General features: G+C 47.4%; 1 protein-coding gene across 6 annotated transcripts in view; it reads right to left on the bottom strand.

Annotated features, from left to right (window-relative positions):
* PITPNM3 (PITPNM family member 3) overlaps positions 1-24,764 on the bottom strand; it is a 334,273-nt gene that overhangs the window by 51,768 nt on the left and 257,741 nt on the right. For all 6 annotated transcript variants that reach the window (XM_090025435.1, XM_090025432.1, XM_090025430.1 and 3 more), the window contains 3 exons: positions 20,705-20,894; positions 13,568-13,687; positions 1,617-1,798 (listed from right to left, as the gene is read on the bottom strand). In XM_090025435.1, coding sequence (XP_089881561.1) covers positions 1,617-1,798; positions 13,568-13,687; positions 20,705-20,894 — 492 coding nt within the window. The remainder of the gene's footprint in view (positions 1-1,616; positions 1,799-13,567; positions 13,688-20,704; positions 20,895-24,764) is intronic.

Below are 24,764 nucleotides of genomic sequence, written 5' to 3'. Positions count from 1 at the left end.
AATCACATTTGGTAAAAATGGTAGAAAAGATATTTCTGTATTATTTGGTCACTTTATATTTTTAAAAAAAGCTAATTTTGTGGGCTTCAACAGGTGTCCTGCAAATTCTGTAACATCCCCTTTTCCTCTTCCTCTGAGTTAAGCCACCTGTAGAAAAAGCTTGTCCACGTCTGATGGCCAAAGACTGAAAATTAAAATCTTATTAGTGGAACACAGGCACATACTGTAACTTCATCCTGATTTGTTTTCAGATAAAAGGATGGGTTTTGCTTTTCTTTCCCAGAGACATAAATAACCTATAGGGAAGATTTAATTTACTTTGACGCTAGACTGCAAACATCTTTTCCCCAGAACAAGGGACAACAAAACACCAATATTCTGATGCTTAAATTTGTGAGAGATCAAGAGCCCAAACTTGAAAAATTCGTTTTAGTCACCAGAGAGTCTATTATAAAGTGGGCCAAATGCAGCGCTCACCTTAAAGAGCCCAAGAGTTTCTTTCCAGCACAGAAAAAGAGCCCTAGGCGAAGGACATGAATTCTTGACAAATTTTGTGATATTCAAGTGCTTGTTTTGTTGTGGGGAAGGGACTTGAAACCCTCCTGTCCTAATGGTGAGAAAGGGAGTAGGCAGTAGGGAATAGGGAGGGCCCCCCCCCCACACACACCCCCTCCCATACTGATTTGAAAGCCAAAGGAGAATAAATCAATGAACCCCCCAAAAAGGAACACACTGACTGCCACCATAGACCTAGAATAAAATTACCTTGAGCTCTTACTGACAACAGAGGCGGACTGAAGTACAGTGCGGTGACAACTTTGCACTGTACCCGAGTGCCCACAGAACTGAAACTTGGGAGCACAAATCGGGGTTTCTCTCCCTACTGGCATCACCCCCACGGAAATACAGGAAGAAAAAACAGAAAGAAAAAAAATAATAAAGCACAAAACAATACAGACATAAAAGCAAACAGTCCGCTACCTGGGAGGAGACATACAGACAAAGGAAGTGAGGAACCTTTCTTGCTATGGAAATGTATGTAGTTGAAAAGCTTTCCTACATTTCAGGGAAGCTAATTAAGAATACTGTTTTGATGCATTTACTGCTCGAATCTTGAAACCCAATTGTTAAAATGTCCATGAATATTCAGTGCAACAGAAGTATGAACAGCATATCCACCACGGGGTGTGCCAAAAGCAGTTAAAATAATTCTCTGGGGAACAATGCGAAGCGCAAGAAAGGTGAGCGTTGTCTTTGCAAGAGTGGTGGGAGAAGGGGAGGGGGCAAAACAACCAGACTCTCTCATCTGGGATGCATGTGTTTTTGGACTTGTGAGAGCTGAATTAAAAAAACAACAAAAAAACCCTGATTCTTCACCTTCAACATTCACGTAATTCAACAAAAGATGGAATTTCAAATTGCGAGCGAATGGGTCCAGACAACAGCAAAACTGAAGTCATTATGTACCCTTTTATTTTATTTTTTTTTTGAGGACTCTGAAAAGGTTTCAACCATGTCTACATAAACAAACACGGAGGGTGCTGTTCCTCTGGCATTAACAGTCTGCATTCAATTGCACTCTTATTGCCTCTACTCAATCATCAAAGAATAGTTACCTAGACAGGAAAGCGTGATGTTGGGTTATAGTATCACAGTCATAGGTGGATGAGTCACTCTGTTTCCGTGGCAACGGTTGCCTTGGTTCCTCATCCTCCATAAGTCCCGAGATGTCAATATTGCTTTTGCTTAGGCGTTTGCTGCCACCCAGATTGGAGTCCTCTGCTAAGAGGGGATTATCCTTCAAAGAACGAACAAAGCAAAAAGAAGATTTATACGATGACCAAAATAAAACAGAGCTAATATGGAGCAGTTGCATTCATGCATTTGATCTTACATGATCCCAGAGATGGTGGAATTGTTAACTTTACTCTCTACAAAGGGAGGAAAAGCAGGGAACTGTGAAAGGAACAAGGGTGTGATCATCTTTTTGTTGTCTCACCTAGAAACAAGGGCAGAGAATGGAAAGCAGAAGCAACTACAGGATGGCAACAGGCCCGACAGGAAGCCCAGATCCAATTGACTTTATAAATATTTAATCAAAGTCATAAGGAGCCCGATCCAACTAAGCATAGCATAAATTATATATAACGTGTGTCAGCAGATCAGCATTCCCTGCCTCCCAGATGTGGGACCTGACTGTGAAAGATGCTGAACATCTGTAGATCCTAGGATAAAGCCAGTCCTTTACATAGTACTGGAAAGTGATTTAGTTGCTCGTGTTTCTCACCCTTTCCAGGTTCTGCCAGCAGCCTCCAACCTTTGCCCTTGACTTGGTTACAATGGGCAAAATATTGCTTGTAAAAAATCCATGATGGTCAAAGCAAACTTATATGGGCCAAACCCACCAGTGCACACGTGACATCTGCCTGTGTAAAGTCTGAAAGGATTTGGTCCCGCGTTAGTCCTGTGTCCAAATCATTTGTAACCTATTTTATGCTTGGTTTCTGCAAACAAGAGTGCATGAGAAAATGCCCAAACACCCAAACATTGCCCAAATGCTCAAACATTGTATTTTAATAGAATTACAAGCATGCAAAAAGCAGCATAGTGCACTGAAAAAACCTTCTAAGACTTTATAATCATCTAATTATCAGTTTTCACCCATATTCTATTAGTTCATATAATGCAGTATTAGCATTCATGGGCTGATACGATACAACCAACATTATCATCTTAGTAACTCCTGCAAAAGATTGGTTTTGTCAGCATGCTTATAGAAACAATTGGAACAACAGCTGGAAATCACTACCAATCAGAGCAACATGCAGTTGGGATTCTCAACAAGTTTTTTTTTTCTTTATTACTACATCTCCCAGTAACAAGTAACAGAATAAAGACAATGCCAAATATCCTGTTAAAGTTCTTTGAAGACTCAGGGCCCTTCTGACTTAACACTGAAGCTATGCGTAATGCAACAGCTAGCCTCATCGCTCAGAGCCTGCATGGAGTAGCTGCTATTGCTAATGAGCATGAGGGCCTTCAAAGCAGGGGCTGGAGATGTGAAAGGGTCATATAGGAGCAGACGGCTCCAAATACTGATGAAGAGCGAGCTCACTGCAGCTGGAAGCAGGCACTGCTTTGGCAGATGTGATGCTAAAACAAAAAAGTGCTTGTCTAGCATGAGCAGAGAACACCATGGATCCCATTTGAATGTATATCATGGGCAGCACAAAATAAACCTGCAGTCTGATATGGGGACTCTTAGCATCTCATCAGTATTTTTAATAGCTTTTCTTAGCAGGGTAGTGAGTTTCCAAAATCAAACTTCCCCACTGCCAATGTGTTCCCCAGCAGAATTCCTTTAGCAGCAGTTATTCTGAAAAGCAGAGGGGAATATCACTTCTTTTCCTGTTCAGACACCATCATTATCTCAAATTAATTCCCCAATCTAAGTAATTGGCCTAATAACTTTGGTGAACTGTTCCTGTTCTGTAGCTTGTTCACAAGTAGCTGCATTGTGAATAAACATCTACATTGTGATTGCCTGCAGTGCGATTTCCATTAATATTCGGCGATCATCGCTTACAACCCAGGCTTGATGGATGTGCCATCCTAGAAATTGTTTGGCTTTTCATGCCTGGCTCACAAAGGAGCAGGGTGCAAACAGTCAGCTAGAGCTCAGTTCACAATCCATGGAGCTCAGTGACTTCCAGGGTTTGCAAGTGAACCTTTGAATGTTGTATCATAGTGTAACACCAATCACTATGTCCTCTGATAGCCCAGAAAACAATGTCAGCCTTGCCAACTCTCAGGATTTATCACAAACCTGGCCCATGGTTTGATTTAATCAGGGGCCAGGTAGATGTGCAATTAAAGACATAATGGCCTCTCATGTGCAATCCCCACACATGCATGGCAGGAGGGGTGACTGCAGCATCCAGCATCAGATCCCATCACACCACACTGCCCATGCAGGGGAAGTCCAGGATCCTGATCCTGGGATCCCTCTACAGGGCAATATGGCAAGCTACCGTGGCTGAGAGCTCAGAGCAGCTGATTAACCAACTAGCAGTTAATTGCATCTTAAGTGTAATGTGTGCCAGGGCTTCAGATACAGACTGTGGAGTCAGGTGACCATTATAGAACATTAACTTCAATTTAAAACTACAAAAGCCCCATGAGCTTCTAAACCATCTGGACTAGAGAGAGTCTTGAAAGCAAGAACCCCAGAACGTACAGAAGCTGGAAAAATCTCAAAATTATTATTTTTTAAATCTCCTCACTTTTCTTTCCTTTTTCAGGATGATTCAATGCATGGTTCTGAAAAAAGACCAAATACAAAATGCTTGCTCCCATCTAAGCCCACATGTAGACAATTGTGTGCGTTATTGCTGAAGCAGCTAGAGAGAATACCCTGCAAAGGAACGACCTGCAGCGCTGGCAGGTAAAATAGTTTCATAGTTTCTAGGGTCGGAGGGGACCTGAGTAGATCATCTAGTCCGACCCCCTGCCATGGCAGGAACGAGTACTGGGGTCAAACGGCCCCAGCAAGGTGTACATCTAACCTCCTCTTAAAGACCCCCAGGGTAGGAGCCTGCACCACTTCTCTTGGAAGTTGGTTCCAGCTCCTAGCCGCCCTGACCGTGAAGTCGCGCCTCCTGATATCTAGCCTAAACCTCCCCTCTGCCAGCTTGTGACCGTTATTCCTGGTCACTCCTGGCAGCGCTCGGGGAAACAGGGACTCCCCCGGTGCCTGCTGGTCCCCTCTGACTACTTTGTAACAGGCCACAAGATTCCCCCTCAGCCTTCTCTTGTGGAGGCTGAACAGGTTCAGGTCCCGCAGCCTCTCCCCGTAGGGCCTGCCCTGCTGCCCCCGATCATGCGAGTGGCCTCCTCGGGACCCTCTCCATGTTGTCCACATCCCTCTTGAAGTGCGGCGCCCAGAACTGGACGCAGTACTCCAGCTGCGGCCTGACCAGTGCCGCATGGAGGGGGAGGATCACCTCCCTGGACCTGCTCGAGATGTATCTGTGGATGCATGACAAGGTGCAGTTGGCCTTCCTGACCGCGTCCCCACACTGCCGGCCCATGTTCATCTGGGAGTCAATGATGACTCCAAGATCCTTTTCTGCCTCTGCACTGACGAGAAGGGAGTTCCCCAGCCTGTAGGTGTGGTGCCGGTCGTTCCTCCCGAGGTGCAGCACCTTGCACTTGTCCGTGTTGAATCCCGTCCTGTTCTTGTCCGCCCACCCCTGTAACCTGTGTAGGTCCCATGCAGCCTATTGCTCCCTTCTAGCGTGCCCACATCCCCCCACATCTTAGCGTCATCAGCAAGTTTGAACAGGTGCTTTTTACCCCCTCGTCCAAGTCGCTGATGAAGATGTTGAACAGTGCGGGCCCGGGGACCGAGCCCTGGGGGACCCCACTGCCCACGTCCCTCCAAGCCGAACAGGACCCGTCCACCACCGCTCTCTGGGTGCGGCCCTGCAGCCAGTTGGCGACCCATCTGACTGTGTGGGCATCGACACCACAGCCCCCAGTTTCTTAATGGGAACGGGGTGAGAGACAGTGTCGAAGGCCTTCCAAAAATCCAGAAAGATTATGTCTACTGCTACCCCTGCATCTAAGGATTTGGTGGCCTGGTCGCACCAGGTTGGTCTGACAGGACCTGCCACTGATGAACCCGTGTTGGTTGCCCCTAAGCATGAAATCCCTGCTGGCCCCTCATGGATGTGTGCCAGCATAATTTTCTCGAACAGTTTGCCTAGGATCGAAGTAAGACTAACTGGCCTATAGTTTCCCGGGTCCTCCTTCCTCCCCTTTTTGAAGATGGGGACCACGTTGGCCCTCTTCCAGTCCTCTGGCACCACACCAGAGCACCACGAGTGCTCATACAGCCGTGCCAGGGGTCCCACAATGACCTCAGCCAATTCCTTTAGTACTCTAGGGTGGAGATCGTCTGGACCGGCTGACTTGAATAAGTCCAGTCCCTCCAGAAGCTCCCTAACTAGTTCCTCACTAACCCTTGGCCTAGGCGCGCCTCCCCTGGGGCCTGAGGGGGTGCGGCGGGGGGGTGGCTGTTCTGGTCCCTGCTTAGGAAGACAGAGGCAAAGAAATAGCTGTTGGCTTTATCGTCTGGTGTGACAACCAAATTTCCTAGCATGTCCTGCAGGGGCCACACGTTACCCGGAACCTTCTTTTTACCCCCTCTGTATTTAAAGAAGGACTTCTTGTTGTCCTTGATCTGGGAAGCTAGTCCCAGCTCCATCTCTGCCTTGGCCTCCCGGACTGGCCCCCTACATCCCCGAGCAACTGCAGTATAGTCATCCCTGGTGATGTCCCCTCTTTTCCATTGGGTGTACGCCTCCCTTTTAGCGAGGAGACATTCCCGGATGCTTTTGCTGAGCCATGGGGGCTCTTAAAATCATCTTATTCATTCGAAAATGAGCAGCTTTTCCTATCTGCCTACTGGGCTTCCATTCTCCTTGCACCAGGGCTTCTTCAGCATTACTGGGCCATCTCTGCAAAATGTCTTTTTGCACGGCTTGACAAATTTTAGAGCTGTACTGAAAGTATTGCCTACAGAGTGCAATGCAGTGTTGTGGAAACAGCTGGGCTGTTCAGGGCTAGCTGTCGCAGCGATAGCCTCACAGATGCATTATTAATGTTGTACTCTGCCCAGGGAAGCAGGATACATTAGCCTGTATGAGTGTCACGCTGTATGTCCACAATACCTCTGGTATCTGAGCTAGCTCATGCACTGCGCCATGCAGAGGTACCCCGAGTGGAAAACACGCAGACTTCCTTCTTCTACTGTGTTGCTACAAATAAGGTGGAAGCTGGCATTTCAATTGCATGCATTTGTTTACTGGGCATTTCATTCTTCTCCGAGATGTGGTAGGGTGCTTGTGCTCTTTTTATCCAGGAAAAAAACCACCATATTGCCTGCAGAAAAAAACCCCTCCTTCAAATTAGTATCGGTTAGTTTTCGATTAGATATTACATGAGTGAAACTTGGCTTACAGAGCACACACCTGTCCAATGAGGTTGTGGAGGGGGGGTTGCATGGCAGGGGTCAGTAGCTCTGAAAGGGAAAGGGATTAACTATTCTTCCCCTAGTGAAGTCTGCCAGCTGCTGGCTAATGACTGCACTGGAGGGAAGGGTTCAAACTCTACCCCCATACAGCACAAAAAAAAATTCTTTCCTGACCTAATTTTCTGTCACATGGGCTCTCTCCAGCATCCTCTTTTGGACACAGTGGGATCATATATGGAAGCGCTTCTAAAATTTCTTACTCTTTTGGGGAATGCACCCTAAGATCAGGTCTCCAGCATCCTAGCTGGTTCAAACAGAGAACTGCTCCTTTTGAAAAAACTTGCCATTTAAGTAGAGAAACTGATAAAAGGCTGGATAAAAAGTGAAACCACTCTTGTTTTATTGAGGGGAAACTGAGGCACAGAGGGAGCAAGAGACTTGCGCAACCTCACACAGGAAGCCTGTGGAGAAATTGGAATTTAAATCTACAGCGCTCTCCGCTTTGCACTGTGCCACTGCAGCATTTCAAAGTCCCCCATAAAACCGAGATAACGTTATACAGGGCCAGGAAGAGATTTCCCTCAGCCACAGCGGGGTCAGGCCTAACTTGTAAACTGCTATGCAAGTTCCTTGCTGTCAAGTTATGTCAGACACGCAACCCTATAAAGCAAAGCCTGCAGTTTCTCTCTAGTGTAAGCTCGCCCATACCGCTAACTGGCCTCAATGCTACCCTGCAATAACGGCCATGAGGACCATTTAGACCCTCTACCTTTCCAGTAATGACCCCTGCTGAGAATAGTTAGCAAGAGAGCTAAGGTGACCACCTTTCTAAAAGGGAAAGGCAGGATGCATGCCTGCCTTCTTCCCAGAGCCACACAGCCGGACCAGAGCTGAGCAGAGCGGAGCGGGGGGTGGATGCGGGCTGCCGGACACAGGATCAGAGCACCCTGCTCCGGTGCCTTTCCCTGGGAGCCCCACACAGGATGTGCACTCCCTGCCTACTTGGCAGCAGCAGGGGGTACAACTCTGCACCACCGCTGCCCCTGCTGCTGCCAGGCGGGCAGGAGGTGCCTGCCATGGCAGTGCGGCCAGCGCAGGACCCCTGGGGCACAGCAGCAGGGTGGGGACCCGCGAGCCCACAGTGGGCAGCCTGCATCTGTCCTCACCCCGCACACAAAGCTGGGGGGGGGGGGGGGGGGGGGGGACATGTGCCCCTGCCCCATACTGCAAGGGGAAACCCGCCACTTCCCTCATATCCTCACAAGTCCAAGACAAATGTTGTCCTGGAGTCATGCAGCCCAGGACCAGGACTAAGTTCCCATGATGGGACTGCCCCACCCAGGATGGGTGGTCCTCCTAAGGGGGGGACCATTAAGTGCCAGTGACAGGTCTTTGTCCAGCCAATGCCCGGCAACAAAACTGCAACCAATTTCAATTCACAAATGAGAGCAAACAGCCATTAGATGGGAAAAGCTTTCAGTCACAACTGACCTAGGCCAGGCATTCACCAGTAGCCAGAGGGTGAAAGGATCTGTTACCCAGTAATTGATCCACCTAAGCCATCCAGTCCTGGGAAACAACGATTTCTCTGGTCACTTTTGTGGCAGTACCACTATCAATCTGTGCAGCACCACTGCCAGTGGAAGCACATAACATCCACTGACACTTGAGAAACCCTATACATTGTGCAAAAATGGTTACGTACAATAAAACTAAGATAAAGGTGATGTGGTTCATAGAATCATAGAAAAATGGGGCTGGGAGGGACCTCAGGAGGTCACATCTAGTCCAACCCCCTGCTCAAAGCAGGAACATCCTCAACTAGATCATCCCAGCCAAGGCTTTGTCAAGACGGGCCTTAAAAACCTCCAAGGATGGAGCTTCCTCTCTGGATAACCTGGTCCAGGGTTTTACTACCCTCCTAGTGAGAAAATTCTTCCTAATATCCAATCTAAACCTCCCTTGCTGCAACTTGAGACCATTGCTCCTTGTTCTGTCACCTGCCCCCACTGAGAACAGTCCAGCTCCATCTTCTTTTGAACCCCCTTCAGGGCGCTGAAGGCTGCTATTAAATCCCCTCTCAGTCTTTTCTTCTCCAGACTAAAACTCAGTTCCCTTAGCCTTTCCTCATATGTCATGTCCCCCAGCCCCAAACCATTTTTGTCGCCCTCTGCTGGACCCTCTCCAATTTGTCTACCTTTCTGTAGTGGGGAGCCCAAAACTGAACACAGTACTCCAGATGTGGCCTCACTAGCGCTGAATAGAGGAAAATAAATCACTTCCTTCAGTCTGCTGGCAGCGCACCTACCAATGCAGCCCAGGATGCCGTTAGCCTTCTTGGCAACAAGGACACACTGTTGGCTCATGTTCAGCTTATTGTCCACTGTCACCCCCAGGTCCTTTTCTGCAGAGTTGCTGCTTTGCTAGTCGGTCCCAAGCCTGTACCAGTGCATGGGACTGTTCTGTCCCAAGTGCAGGACTTTGCACTTGTCCTGTTAAACCTCATGACATTTATTTTGGCCCAATCCTCCAATTTGTCTAGGACACTCTGAATCCTAGCCCTGCCCTCCGGCATAACTACTACTCCCCACAGCTTGGTGTCATCTGGGAACTTGCTTAGGGTGCACTCTATGCTATCTTCCAGATTGTTAATGAAGATATTGAACAGAACTGGCCCCAGGACCAACCCCTGGGGCACCCCACTTGATACCAGCTGCCAACTAGACCTCGAGCCATTGATCACTACCTGTTGAGCCAGGCGATCCAGCTAACTTTCTATCCACCTTACCATCCATTCATCCAACACATACTTCCCTAGTTTCAATTCAGGTTCAAGTTAGCAACACCCTAATCCAGGTCTGATTCTTAATCCTGTGCAACATGGCCAATCTGTGCTTTCAAAGATGAGTCGAAAAGCACTGCTGAAGTTTAAATCTCATTGGTTTAAACACCTAGAGTCACATTCAGGGTGAGTTGTCTCTGGTACGCTGCACAGGAACACTAGGCCAATTTGTACTGTTACTTTAACAGTACCTGGAAGCAGCACTGAGAAATAAATGAAACAATGGCTAGAAAAAGAAATCAGAAAACATCTCATATTAGAAGAAAGCTGTTGAGACTCCTGACGATATTATTTATTCCCATTTAAAAGATTCAAAAACCCACTGGCCCAAGCTGTGGGCACCATAAGAGGCTATTAACAATTCAACTGAATCTTGGCATGATTCGAACGATCAGCTCAATGGAAGCGCAGCTAGCCACCTACAAACAACTTGTCTGCCTCTTCATCCTTGTAAGACTCAAACCCTTAGCCATCTCCAATAGCCCCATCAAACAAATGTCTGCCTCTACAAGACCTCGACTCCTGCAGAATGCTCTTTTGCCCGCAACAGCAAAACAAGAGCATAATTCTTCTCTTCTGTGAGGCAATGTATCCTAGGGAGCAGGGCACTTGTACAGGAATTTGGAGACATGGGCTAGATTTATGGGCCAGCTCTATGACTGGCCTGGGTCATTTAGGGTGCCTGCAGACATGCTGCGAGGCTGCTCCGATGCACTGTAATTACAGTGCGTTGGAACAGACTTGATTAATCAAGGCTGCTGGAGGGTGGTAATTACGGCACTCCAGCCAGCCTCTGCATCTTGTGCATCAGCATCCCTGTGCCTCAAAATGGTGCCAGGGATGCTTTAATTAAAGCTCGTCGAACGAGTTTTAGCTCAAGCACCTCCACGGCCATTTTGAAGCGCGGGGACGCTGATACATGAAATGCTGCAGCGCTTTATTTTGAGCGGCTCTCAGCTCTAATGGATGAAAGCATCCTCCCCCTACCCCAGAGCATGTATAAAGGTGCTCTTAGTCTCTAGCTGTAAAATGGGGATAATCAATACTGACCTCCTTTATTAAGTACTTCCAGATGCATATGGTATATACCCTGTAGCAGGGGTGGGCCAGATGTGGCCTGCTAGGCCATCCTACCTGGCCCACAGGGCCCCTAAAAAATTTAGAAAATTAATTTTAATCTGCCCTGGGCTGCCTGTCATGCGGCCCTTGATGGCTTGCCAAAACTCAGTAAGTGGCCCTCTGCCCAAAATAATTGCCCACCCTTGCTCTGTAGGCATTAATATTGTTAGCCTAGTCAGAGCAGAATGCCACTTACTGTATTTCTCTAGATTTCCACAGTGTGCAAACAACTCCTCAAACACTGCTTTCACAAGTCTTATCCACGTAAGAGTAGAGAACACAAATTTGTCTCTGTGTATGATGAAAATTCATACTGTAATTCTCCTTTGAGTTATTCTGCATGCACTAGGACTCAAAAGATGAGAGAGAAATGAAGATGGTATATTTCAGCAGTGCTGCAGGGGAATTTTGTCACTATTTCTATTATAATTCCCTATTTACATTTCCATAACACATTAACATCCCCTCTCTCAATAAAAGTTGCTAGAGCTTACAGCTGTGAGCCATTGAGAGAATATAACGTGCAGTGCATTACCCATCTAACTTATTACTATAAAGCGTTTGAAATGGCTGGTGTATGAAGGGAGCTATATAAACCTAATTTATTCTATTTTTAGAGTTCTTAACTAGACCATAAAATTCTTTTCTGGGTTCTGGTTTAAAGTACAGGATTCCCAGCCTCAGGTGCAATTAGTTTCATTGTGCAAATGCCTCTACACTTGGCAAATAAAATAATTCTATTTTACTTATTTCTCCTGCTCTCTCAAGCTCCTCCCTCAATATCAGCTGTCTCTATACCATGATCCTTGGTAGTGAATGAAGGTCACTAACTCATATTCTACCCAGGCCAACAGACCACCATCAGCAACAGCTGTTGGTCAAGTGACAACAATACCACTGGGAACAATTTCCTTGATTCTGAGAGATGACGAAGAACATACAACGGCTTCTGAGCTTATTTCTGGACCACGCTAGAAGTTAACTGGTGAGCCAGCTGGCCAAGTTTGCCAAAACTGCTTTCAGTGGTCTAAGACCGGCCTGTTTGCAAGTGAAATACAGGTGAAAAAGACCATCTGCTCTCACCAGCAAGCTCAGGTGGCCAAGCTGCAGACCAGCACCTTATTCCTTAGACCCTAGTCTGGCTGCTGTGCACAACACCTCTCTGACAATTTGCACTCCTAAAATCAGACTTCTGCAGTTGCATTGATGCAGGCCTTTGTGAAGCCCCAAGCAGAACTGGCTGCAGGACCATGACTGCATTTCCTGACCTGTGCTTTCTGTGATATGTCCCATATTGGGATGCTTAAGGTCTGGACACTGGAAATCTGAAAAATGGGACCAACATGGTGGTTCATTATAGGACTACATACCGTCTTACCAGTACTTGGACAACGTCTGGTTCCTTTAAAGAAAATGTCATTCTAATCTTCTTTAATACTCTTCATGCTTGGTTCTCAAAATGCTGAACAAAGGTGCTTAGCATCATTATCTCCATTTTAGAGGTATTGAGAAAGTAACACAAAAGGACGTGCCCCTGGTAACAAGGCCAGCCAGGTCTTTGAATCCTGGCTTCATTCCCTCATGCCTTGATGCTTAGGTAGATTTATTTTAGAAGGATTATTTGAATTCATCTTAGACCTTTCCCTCCTCCCCCACCCTGCTACGTGTGCATACAATTATGCCATTTGCATATTAATCTTTAAAAGCACCCTGATAATTCTGCTGCTTCTCTCACAAACTACTTTTCTGAGCAGATTTTCCATCTCCAAAAATATCAGGATTTCATATTCTTCATTAGAACAGGGTCCAACAAGAGGCATCAAGGTGCACTTCATGGTTCATTCACCCACTCCTCCAGTGACTGGCATTCCTCGGTCTAATCCTTCTCATGAGCCGCTAAAACCGACTCTTGAACATGTCTTAAAGCTGTATTAGCCTCCAGCAGCATTACGAAATTCCAAATGCTATGGGGAAGAATTAAAAGCAGCAGATTTTAACAGCATATAGCCTGCAGACACGTGAACTTTGAGGCAAAATTGGGGGCAAAAACCATGAGCAGATGGCACACTGGGTCAGCTGTGAACAAATGAGCAGGGCATTGGGCATTGAAAGGCAAGAAGGTAAAAATATGAGGAAAAAAATGTCCCATTCGATTCAGGGATAAACTGGCCACTTGTAGGAGAGAACTAAATAGCTTCTGGGAGTTGGTTTTAAAAGAGTTACAGACACATGATACAAGTCAGGAGAGTTGGATTTGCCAAGGCTTAACCCATTTGTATCCATGGCTTATTATGGGAAGAAGATAGCTTTAAGCCCACAGTTAGATACCAAAAAAGTGCTCTGTTTCTCCCCCACCCCAAAGATGGGGCAGGAAAGTCATTGCCTACAGCCTGGGAACATGATGAAACACAGGAGTACGGTCTGGTCCTCTACCAAAGAATTGTCACTTGGAATTAAAAGCTAAAATGTTTGCTAGCAATGCAGTTCATCCCTTTGTACTTGTTCTTGCAAGCAGCTGCTTTATCTGGTTAGATACACTTCGGGACATTTACCTGTGGGTTTTTTCTTACCTGTATGCTGCCAATGCTCCCTCTCCTGCTACTGTTCTGACTCTCGCCGACTGCACTGGCACTATAGCAAATGGCATCGAACCCCAAAATTCCTCCAATGCAGTCACCAATGAGGCAGACCTGAAGAAATGAGAGGTTACATGGGACATACGCAAAGGTATTTTCCAGCTAGAATTCCTATAAATGCAATAGCAGCCTGGAAGCAATTATGGGTCCCTGACCCTGACCACCTGAACGCATTCGCCTTGAAAGACAGAGAGCAGCTTGGGGGCTACTCAAAAGTCACACCACAGGTGCTGAGGATCCACTGGTTCCAGTTCCAGTGGGTACTGGCGCAGCGTCACCTTGCCATGTCTCTCCTCTCCCCCACACCCCATGTGTTCCTTATGCCAAGGGCCGCTGGCAGAGGGACTCTTTCCACCCACTTCATACCGGCAAACATTTCCCTTCATCAGGCAAAAATCCTTCCTGGATACTTAGGCCAGAATCCAGCCCAAAGGGTCTGGATCTCCAAGTAATCTGGTCCAACAATCTACCCTTTAGTTTCATATGAGCTGTTCAATTCTTCCCAAAGGCATACAGGTGCCTAAAAAAGATCATTGGAAAAGTGAAAACATGCTGCTGTTCATTGGTCAAAGCCCAGGAGCAAAAATGGCAAGAGAGGGCCACAGCGGAGAGGATGCGTCATCCTGGCATGTAAAGGCATAGGGCATTTTTACACATGCTCCAGGAGTGGGAGGGAAAGGGAAGGCCCCTTAATTAGCATGGCTCCAAGAGACTCTCTAATTAAAGCTCCCGCAGCATCTCACGCATCAGCATCCCCATGCTTCAAAATGGTGGCAGGGGCGCTTTAACTAAAGCTTGTCAAACAAGCTTTAGTTAAAGTGCTGCCGCTGCCATTTTGAAGTGTGGGGATGCCAATATATGAGACATGGAGGCTGGCTGGAGTGCTTTAATTAGCATGCTAATTAAAGTCGAGCTTGCTCCCACACACTGTAATTACAGCACATTGGAGCAACCACCCTGTACATGTACAGGCACCTTTAGTATTCAGATCAAAGTCTTTGGATGGAGTTTGAAATGTTTGGGGAAAGGAAACTCAGTGGATGCGTGGATGACCTCTACCTGACTCAAGAAGTCTATGGGCCGACGAGAGGCAAAGCGCTGCTTGACCTGGTACTGGCTACGGGGGACGACCTAATCAGCGACCTAGTGATCGATGGGAAGCTGGGTGACAGCGACCACGAGCTGATCACCTTCACCATCTGCCGTAAAGCTGGCAAGTCAGTCAGCAACACAGAAGTCCCTGACTTCAGAAAAGCCGACTTTGACAAGCTCAAGAGGCTTGTCGGTCAGGCCCTCAGGGACCATGACCCCAGGGAGAGGGAGTTCAAGAAGAGTGGTTGCTTCTCAAGGAAGCGATCCTCAGTTCACAAGCTACATCTATTCCAACTTGGAGGAAAGGCAGCAAGAAGGCACAGCAGCCCCCTGGCTCTCCAGGGACCTAGCGGACCTCCTGTGGCTAAAAAGGAAAGCCTACAAAGGATGGAGGACGGGATTCACCTCCAAGGAGGATTATTCTGTGCTGGTCCAGTCCTGCAGGGAGCAAACCAGGAAAGCCAAGGCTGCAACTGAACTCCAACTAGCTTCAAGCATCAAGGACAACAAAAAGTCCTTTTTCAGATATGTGGGGAGCCAGAGGAAAAGCAAGGGCAACGTTGGACCCCTGCTGAACCAGATGGGGCAACTGACAACTGACGCCCAGGAAAAAGCCAACCTATTAAACAGGTACTTTGCATCAGTCTTTCATCAGTCCCATGGGACGCCCATGCCTGCTGTGAGGGAGCGGCAACTAGGGGTGGCCGTGAACCCCCTAGCGCCGCCTACCGTCACTTTAGGGTGACGTAGCACCCTCAGAATCTCGCCCGCCACGACTTTGATGTTAAGATATGTAATGTGGAGGCTGCCAGTTTCCCTAATGGACGGTCTTGTTAGTCGTCCCTATTCCCAGACGGGTATTTGATAAGCTTCCTGCCTTAAGGGCAATGCGTGCCTCCAAGCCTCCCCCTTAGCATGCCCCAAGCCTCGCAGCTATTCCGGGGGACGCTTGTATGGTCCCTCGCCCCTCGGGTGCCCTTGTTCTCACTCTCGGGCACCGGGGCTCTTCGCCCACCTGGCGCCTCCTAGGGTCGGGCCCCAATCTCTGGCCCGTTCCCCACGCCCTGGGCCTATCACGCTGGCGCCCAGCTACTTGCTGGCGCCTCCTGGGTCGGCTCCTCCAGCGCCGCTCACTACCGGCCCCCTGGGCCGGGTTCTAGCCGGTGCCTGGCTAATCGCCGGCTCTGCCTGAGTCTGGAGCACTCTCGCCGCCCTAGCCTCAGCGCCCTCGGGCCGGCTCACTCTCGCCGCCCTAGCCTCGGCGCCCTCGGGCCGGCTCACTCCCTGCGCCCGGATCTCGGGTCTCTCGCCACCCTCGGGCCGGCTCACTCCCTGCGCCCCTGCGCCCGGATCTCGGGTCGGGTCTCTCGCCACCCTAGTCTCGGCGCCCTTGGGCAAGCACTACCGCCGCCCTCGTCTCGGCGCCCTCGGGTGGCTAGCTAGGCTGGTCTCGCCGCACTAGCCTTGGCTCAATCGCCGCCCTGGTCTCGGCGCCCTCGAGTGGCTAGCTAGGCTGCTCTCGCCGCGCTAGCCTTGGCTCAATTGCCGCCCTAGTCTCGGCGCCCTTGGGCCGGCACTACCGCCGCCCTAATCTTGGCGCCCTCGGGTGGCTGGCACTATCGCCGCCCTGGCCTAAGCTCTATCGCCGCCCTGGCCTCGGCGCCCTCGGGCCGGCTCACTGTCGCCGCCCTAATCTCAGCGCCCTTGGGTGGCTAGCTAGGCCGCTCTCGCCGCGCTCTGTCTCTGCCCTGCTCCGGGCCTTGCCCTCTCGGGCTGACTCTGCGCCTCCTGCGCTCTGTCACTGCTCCGCTCCAGGGTTAAACACCGCCCTTCTGGGCTGGGGTCTGTAACCCGCACACTGCGCCTCCCTGGCGCAATACCATGCCCAGCCGCACTGACACTAGTGCCCCCGGCACTGTGCCTCAACTGGGCCCTGGGAACCCCCAAGCTCTTGGGGAGCTCCCCTGAGGCCTCCTCGCTCCCCTACAGCCTCCCCGGTCCTCCGGATGTAAACTATAACTAAACACTCAAGCCATCTGGCTATAACATAAATACAAAGGCTCCACACGCCTAACAACTCCAAGCCCCACCAGGGCTCTCAATCCTACCTCCAGTCAGGGCGATGCTGTTCCCGGCATCATTGCAGCCGGGTAGCGCGATGAAGTAGCAGCCACTAACCCAGGCCGCTCAGCTCAGCCGCAGAGCTCCTGCTCCTGCGGCAACCAGAAGGGAACTGTGTTTCAGGCTCTGGCCTGAGCTAGTTATAAAGGCCTGGCCCTGCCCCCTTCCGGTCATGTGACCGCCTGGTTGCCCTGGTAACCCGGCACCTGAGCTGCCTGGGTGATTGGCAGCCCTGCCAATCACTCTCACAATCACGGAGCACCTCTGTGACTCCGTGACACCTGCTATGGGACAGGGAGATCCGGGTGATGGGGATCCCCTACCCTCCATAAATGCTGACCTCGTGAAGGAACACCTTGAGAAGCTGGATACCTTCAAGTCAGCCAGCCCTGACAACCTGCACCCCAGGGTACTCAAGGAGCTGGCGAGCGTCATAGCCCAGCCCCTGGCACGGATCTTTGAAAACTCCTGGCGCTCTGGTGTAGTGCCCGAAGACCGGAAGAAGGCCAATGTGGTGCCGATCTTCAACAAAGGGAGGAAACTGGATCCGGCTAACTACAGGCCCGTTAGCCTGACTTCTATCCTGGGGAAGATCTTAGAAAAGTTTATTAAGGAGGCCATCCTTGATGGACTGGCCCAGGCTAACATCCTAAGGGATAGCCAGCACGGGTTTGTTGCGGGTAGGTCTTGTTTGACCAATCTCATTTCCTTCTATGACCAGGTGACCTATCACCTGGACAAGGGAGAAGAGATTGATGTCATATATCTTGACTTCAAAAAAGCTTTTGATCTGGTATCCCATGATCACCTCTTGGCCAAACTGCCCAGTTGTGGCTCCACCATGATCCGCTGGCTGGGAAACTGGCTCCGTGGTCGGACCCAGAGGATTGTGATTGATGGCAGTCACTCATCGTGGTGCCCTGTGACCAGTGGGGTCCCTCAAGGCTCTGTCCTGGGACCCATCCTGTTCAACATCTTCATTAATGATGTGGACACTGGAGTCAGGAGTGGACTGGCCAAGTTCGCCGATGACACCAAACTTTGGGGCAAAGCATCCACGCCAGAAGATAGGCGGGTGATCCAGGCTGACCTGGACAAGCTCAGCAAATGGGCAGACGAGAACCTCATGGTGTTTAACACCGAAAAATGCAAGGTTCTCCACCTTGGGAGGAAACACCTGCAGCACCCTTATAGGCTCAGCAGTGCTATGTTGGTTAGCACTACAGAAGAAAGAGACTTGGGGTCATCATTGACCACAAGATGAACGTGAGCCTGCAATGCGATGCTGCGGCTAGTAAAGCGACCAAAACGCTGGCTTGTATCCATAGATGCGTCTCGAGCAAATCCCGGGACGTCATTCTCCCCTTGTCCTCAGCCTTGGTGAGGCCACAGCTGGAGTACTGCATCCAGTTTTGGGCTCCACAATTCAAAAAGGATGTGGAGAAGCTTGAGAGAGCCCAGAGGAGAGCCACGTGCATGATCAGAGGTCAGGAAAACAGATCTTACGATGACAGGCTGAGAGCCACGGGACTCTTTAGCCTGGAAAAGCGCAGGCTCAGGGGTGATCTGATGGCCACCTATAAGTTTATCAAGGGTGACCACCAGGATCTGGGGGAACGTCTGTTCACCAGAGCGCCCCAAGGGATGACGAGGTCAAACGGTCACAAACTCCTGCAAGACCGTTTCAGGCTGGACATAAGGAAGAATTTCTTTACTGTCCGAGCCCCCAAGGTCTGGAACAGCCTGCCAGCGGAGGTGGTTCAAGCACCTACACTGCACACCTTCAAGAGTAAATTGGATGCTTATCTTGCTGGGATCCTATGACCCCAGCTGACTTCCTGCCCTTTGGGCAGGGGGCTGCACTCGATGATCTCCCGAGGTCCCTTCCAGTCCTGATGTCTATGAAATCTATGAAAACCTCCATTTCTCACTGTAGTCCAACATGTGGCAGCAAGGCTGCTCTAGTGAGTTGTCATCAAAAGGCCAACTGAAAAATGCAGGCAAGTCCTCCTTTAGGGCAACTTCTACTTCCATAACAATTCCCAGTCCCAAAGCCTTAAATGGCATTCACTTCTATGACATTCAACATACTAACCACCTTTTAATACAGTCACTTTTGACTCAAAATACTATCCCCATCAATGTTTCATATGGGCCCTTCCAGCTCTGTGTGAACCTGTGAATGTCTGCAGCAAAGACCTGAACAATTTCAGGCTACATTTAATCCCATCTCTCAGTTCACTTTTCCGTATGTGGAGGATAAAGGACACATAGTTCCCATGATAATTTTGTTCTCGTTGTTTCGGGTTGGTCTCGGTTTTCATTCTGAGGGAGGCGTAGGGGCTCAGAGTAAGATCGGAGACCAACTGTGTGGGTTGCTGTATACAACATAGCAAGAGGGAGTTCTCTGCTGAGGGCAGTTTGCAATGTAAATAGGTTGGACACAGAAATGGTGGAAGAGGAAACAAGGCGGAGAGGCAGAAGTGAGAAAAAGTCAGAAAGCAGGTGAGTGGGATCATCTGGAATACATCAAGACCCCAGACTCCCAGCCCAGTGCCGCTAGGTCATATTTTTTCACTAAAAGACTAGTGTAATGAATGCAAAAAGCATCTAGAACTCTTGGTTCCAAAATGATAACAACAGTGTAGAAAATGTCACTTTTCCCCTTTAAGAAAACCAGCTCTTCTCCTGATTATGGGGAAATATGCAGCGCGTGTACACCTCTCCCAGATGAAATATTAGTATGTGCTTTGCAAAAAAAAGGGGGGCCTTTTCTGTGGCGCTGGCATAAAGAAAAACAAACCTCATAACATTCAATTTCTACTGGAAAAAAAGATCTGTTTTTATAATTATCTCTGTAACTGGCATAATTTTTCTTCGCATAATTTCACCTTTCATAATGTTCCATCATTGTGGCTGGGTTATTTTTATGCTCCAAGCAAGAACCGTTTACTATGGATATTAAACTTGCTACAAACCAAATTTTAGTTTAAAAGAGTCCAATTCTGCCACCGCGTAATCCTATTATGGTTATGAAAAAATTATTTGTTTGTGTAATAAGACGTATGCTTTCCTCAGAAGATTACACTGTATCTTTGTATTAAAAATCTTTTCTGAAATATCCCGGTACTTCAGACAACTGTATCTATTTAGCGCTTTGGAAGGACACAACACAAAACAAATCTGAGCACCTAACGCTGGGTAATGAGTTTATCCGCAATGAAGCTAGGAGGTATTGCCCTTTTGAAGCTACAGGGCTTTGGCACATGCAACTGCGCTACAAAGTCCGTGACAGCTTTTCAATCATGGGAATCTGGATCAAGCCCAGAGGAAGTGATTTTGCCCCTGATCACAACTGTGGCAAGACTGAGAATTGAACCCTGCTCGCCCAAGACCCAGTATAATGTCTCAGGCTGCAGTTTTATTGTCACTGTGATGAGAGGGAGTATATCAGCACAACTGATTCCCTATGGCCCGATACAGGAAATCTTTCCATCTCCATCACCTGCAGGCTGGGCCACAGCCAGAGCTCCTAGGCACTGTGCTGACACACAGTATGGTAAGCATTCAGGAATCAGACTGGCTGGGAGAAAAAGTATTAGCATTTTCTATTAACTACCTAAGTTCACATCTGACAGATGCTGCTCTGATTTCAGAAAGCATCTAACTCACCCTGGGCACTTAACAGGCAGTTTTGCACACAGTTATTTCCATGCTAACATTTCATCATTGCATTTTCAGTGTCATCTCCACATCAGCGACTTGATGCACTTGACACAAATCAGGAACGGCCTAGAATTATGGCCAACCAGCTTTGCCTGAAGCATTTGTCTTGGATGCAACAGGAGATTGTCCTACCTGTCCATTAAAACCAGCCCCATCCTCAGACTTGAGAAATTCGTTGTAAACTTGGTTGGCTCTGCTAATCACCGTAGCAACTGCATCTTGGTACTGAGGGGATGAAATGGCCAGCAAGGGCAAGGCAGCCAGTGGGATATGGTCTTCACTACTGCTGAGGCAGTTTTCATCATAGCTGTAGGGATTAAGACTAAAGAAGAAGACAGGGTGATCAGAAAAATGCAACAAGAGGAAGCACACAGCATTCGCCACCAACGTCAGCATTTGAACAGAGTGGTCTGGGCTATTCAGGTTCAACAAAATGATACAAACATGGAGCAACGCCATGCTAAAAAACCCATACATTAAAAAACCCCAAAACCTAGGGTTTCCTGTGTTGGTAAAGCTACCTTAGATTATTAGAGCAGAGGGCACTACTATGAATCTAAATTTACTCTTCCCCCACTCGCACTCCTTTTCATTACAGAATAAAACAAATAAAATCAAAGGTAGCAAACCAATTACCCCGTTTCATGTATTACCATAACACCCCTCCGAAAGGGATGCAAGGACAACATTAAAATACTGTTGCCTTCAAAATAAGTGGCTGACTGACATCATTGAAAAAAGAATAATATCTTTAAAGCTGAAACCTTGCATCAAATTTGTGTAAACAATCTTTACTGAAATCGTAGGTTTTAGACCAAATGTTGCCTGACAACAGCCCTTTAAAAGAGAGAGAACAAAACCAGCCTGTTATTGAGCAAGGATATAAAAGGAGTTTTAAAAATGAACAGCTTATTGTCATATCGAAAGGCATGCCAACTAGCATTACAGAAAACCAACATTTAGATTTCCTAAATACTGGTTTTCCACCATTTAAGATTTCAGCCCTGCAAGTCTCCCAATACTAACCTGCCATTAATGCCTTGGGTGATTTTTGTTTTTTGTTGGTTTGGTTTGGTTTGGGTTTTTTTAGGGTGAAGGAGAAAACCAGAATGCAAAAACTGAATGTCATATCACCTTATGCCAGATTCTCTCCATGCAAATGAATGCACCTTTAGAGACTAGAATGAGGCCAAAAGAACTTTGAAAATTAAGCTGGATTTCATCCAAGGCTGCAGGGGTGGAAGATAAATACATAAGAACAGTGCTTTGTGTTTACCCTCCCCAAGATCTCAGAGCATTTTAATTAAAAAACAAGGCAGCTAAACAGTGTTTTACAGATGGAAAAACAAGCACAGGGCTACCAGGTCAGGTTTTCAAAAGCGCTCAGGGCCCAATGGTTAAGTGTAGGCATCTAAAACTAAAGGCGTGCGATCTAGCTGCTCAGTCACCACAGCCTGATTTCTTAACTGAAGTGGCCAAGACAAATGGAGCAAAAGGAAGTTCTGCATCCAGGAAATGGGAGGCTTGAGGACTCTACAGCTACCAGTCATGATGAGAAAGCAACCACATCTCCAACTAGAGGAAGATGAAGCGCAAAGTCTACTTAAAGATGCCCATAACTTTTTCCTGTAACTGACTGAAATACATTAGCTGGCCAGCTGCTGTTGTGGCTCCTTCAGTACATTCATTTTTAGAGCACTGCAGAGTCTAAGTGAGGGGAATTTAAATGGCACAATTACTCACAAACCTCCCAGATGCTTTTGAAATCTGCAGCTTTAAATCCTATTCTCCCACTCTAATAGTCCCCTCTCATGCTAGGTTGACCTGGGTTGCCATCTCCCTTTATGCCAGTGGTTCTCAAACTTTTAGATGCAAGGCACCTAACTAGCTGGAAAATGCCAGCTCTTAACTTTCTTTTTTTCTTTTTCACTATTGCAAAATAATAGAGCAGTTCCAATGCAAAAGAACTCAAAGACCCAACAGGTCAGAATATTTCTGGCACACACACACATATATATATAAAATAAAATTTCACACACACACACGGAAATGAAAACAATACATTTAAGGTTAATTTCAAACATACATAAACTTTTTACAAGCTGTGTGTAGATACACACACAGAGAGAGTAAAACATATATATGTTTTACTTTAATTCCTATTTGAAACCTCTGGGTTTATCTTGTGAATCATGTGTAGGTAGGTGTTTGCATGCCTAACTGCTAATATTGCTTGGCACCCTTAAAAAGATCTCATGGCTCATAAGTGATCTGTAATAACACAACTCTGCGCACTACAACTCCTTTCACCTGTAGGTCTCAAAGTGCATAATCACCATTAACCATGCTTCCTCCTGGCCCTTGGGGTTCAGTACAGTTTTACAACTGGTATGATTTTGCCCTGGTAGGAAAGGCTTATAAATAGCTATATAAGGATTGCCAGGCTGGCTCAGATTTGAAGTCCAGCACCATCCATTCTAGAGCAGTCAAGAGAAAGTTTCCGCACCCAGTACTAGGCTGGTATGGGATAATCTATCCCTACAGTTAATGTCATGGTGATCTTTTACAGTAAGAGATTAAGTTAAATGCATTGTCCTTAACTGGTACATGTTGGTCTCTTTTTGGAACTTGTGGGATTGGACTTTGCTTCACTCCATAACGCAAATGCTTCAGGGAGAAGGAGGAAGTGAATTTCACCTGCAGAGTTTTAAAAACTTTCCTGAAGCTGGTGAAGGAGAGTAAAAGCTGAACCAGTAAAATCTTCTACTCCAGCTATTGAGTCAGGCCCTTTTTGTTCCAAATGAAACTCAGGGGTGGGAGCGATTGGGGGGGCGGGGGGATACCTGGTAGAACAGAAGTACCATTACTTGCTAAAGCCTATGGTCCCTGACCCAGGCCAGGACTGCATCTGCACAGATACAGAACAAGACAACCTCCCTGCCCCAAGGAACCTACAGCAACGCTGCAGTAAGCAACAAACTGTGTTGTGTTTCCGAAACAGATGCATCATCAGTACACAATCCTGTTGCATTTGCCCCAAAGATCAGCAGCAGGTAAAAGGTGTGGGGAGATGAAAACAAAATAAGACACAAAAGCAGCAGCAGCTTCCCAAACAACTGTCACCACCTGTGCACTTTGCTTGCCTGCCGCTTTCCTGCCTTCCTGACTCATATCTTCATGGATTCTCCTTAGCTTCAGGTCTCCATGTGCTTCTCTGTGCCTAGTACCATGGGGTCCATACTCCAGTAGGGGCTTTTAGGTGCTATCATATTCAAAAGTATGCGGTTTGACATAAGGCTGGGGCTTACTGCGTGCTAAAGACATGGCAGTATCATTTAGAAGAACAGAACTACCTATAAACACTTAAATGCCCTGGTCAGTCTGCAGTCTTGCTTCGAGCCTCACTGAAAATTTCCACGCTTGGCCTGTGCTAAGGCACTTGAGTGACAGAAATTTTGCATCTTCAGGACAACAGAGCTTTTATGTCCTGAAGCTCTGTTGCTTTGCCAGGCTGCATCAATTTATCAATTAACATGGCTTCACCCTGCCAGCTGATTAAACCATCCAAATGCAAAGCAGGCAGAGATCTCTGAATATAACTGATAACCAAAAAATAAAAGAAAATAAAACTGAAACTTAAAAATATATTAAATAAAAGGCCCTGTTGGCCAGAATGATTGACAAATAATACCATTACAAGGAAAATGTGTTTCGAAAACATGATTTAGATGTTTGTTGCTGTATAATATTGTTTATTACACAGAAAGAGCAAGATGCAAATCAAATTCACAAGAGAAATACCCACAGCTGAGCACATTCAAAAAATAAGCAGCCAGCAACATAAATGCTCAGGAGTGGTTAAAGGAATTTGGATCAGGCTGGTACCGAGCAATTAATTACCTGGTAGATTAATCACAAATAATTAGCTGGTTTAGAAAAACAACAGCTTACTTTTTTTTTTTTTTTTTTTTTTTTTACTGTAGAGGTCAAGGCAGGGGATACTTTTGCTGCTGCTGAAAATGGGAGGGTGGGGGAAAGCAAGCAGCACTTCAAGAGATTATGATGAAACAGAAGATAGGCAGGATGTCGGGGGACAAACCCAAAGCCTTGTTAACTTGGTGCACAGGCAACAGGCTGGAAGAGACTCTTCCAAGCACCACACACTGGGGTGGTTAAAAGGAGCAAGCAATTG

Source organism: Crocodylus siamensis, chromosome 13 (genome assembly GCF_052110815.1).
Source record: "Crocodylus siamensis isolate JL-2025a chromosome 13, ASM5211081v1, whole genome shotgun sequence".
Lineage (NCBI taxonomy): Eukaryota > Metazoa > Chordata > Crocodylia > Crocodylidae > Crocodylus > Crocodylus siamensis.
The sequence above is the reverse complement of the archived record's forward strand: the minus strand, read 5'-3'. Positions and strand labels throughout refer to the sequence as shown.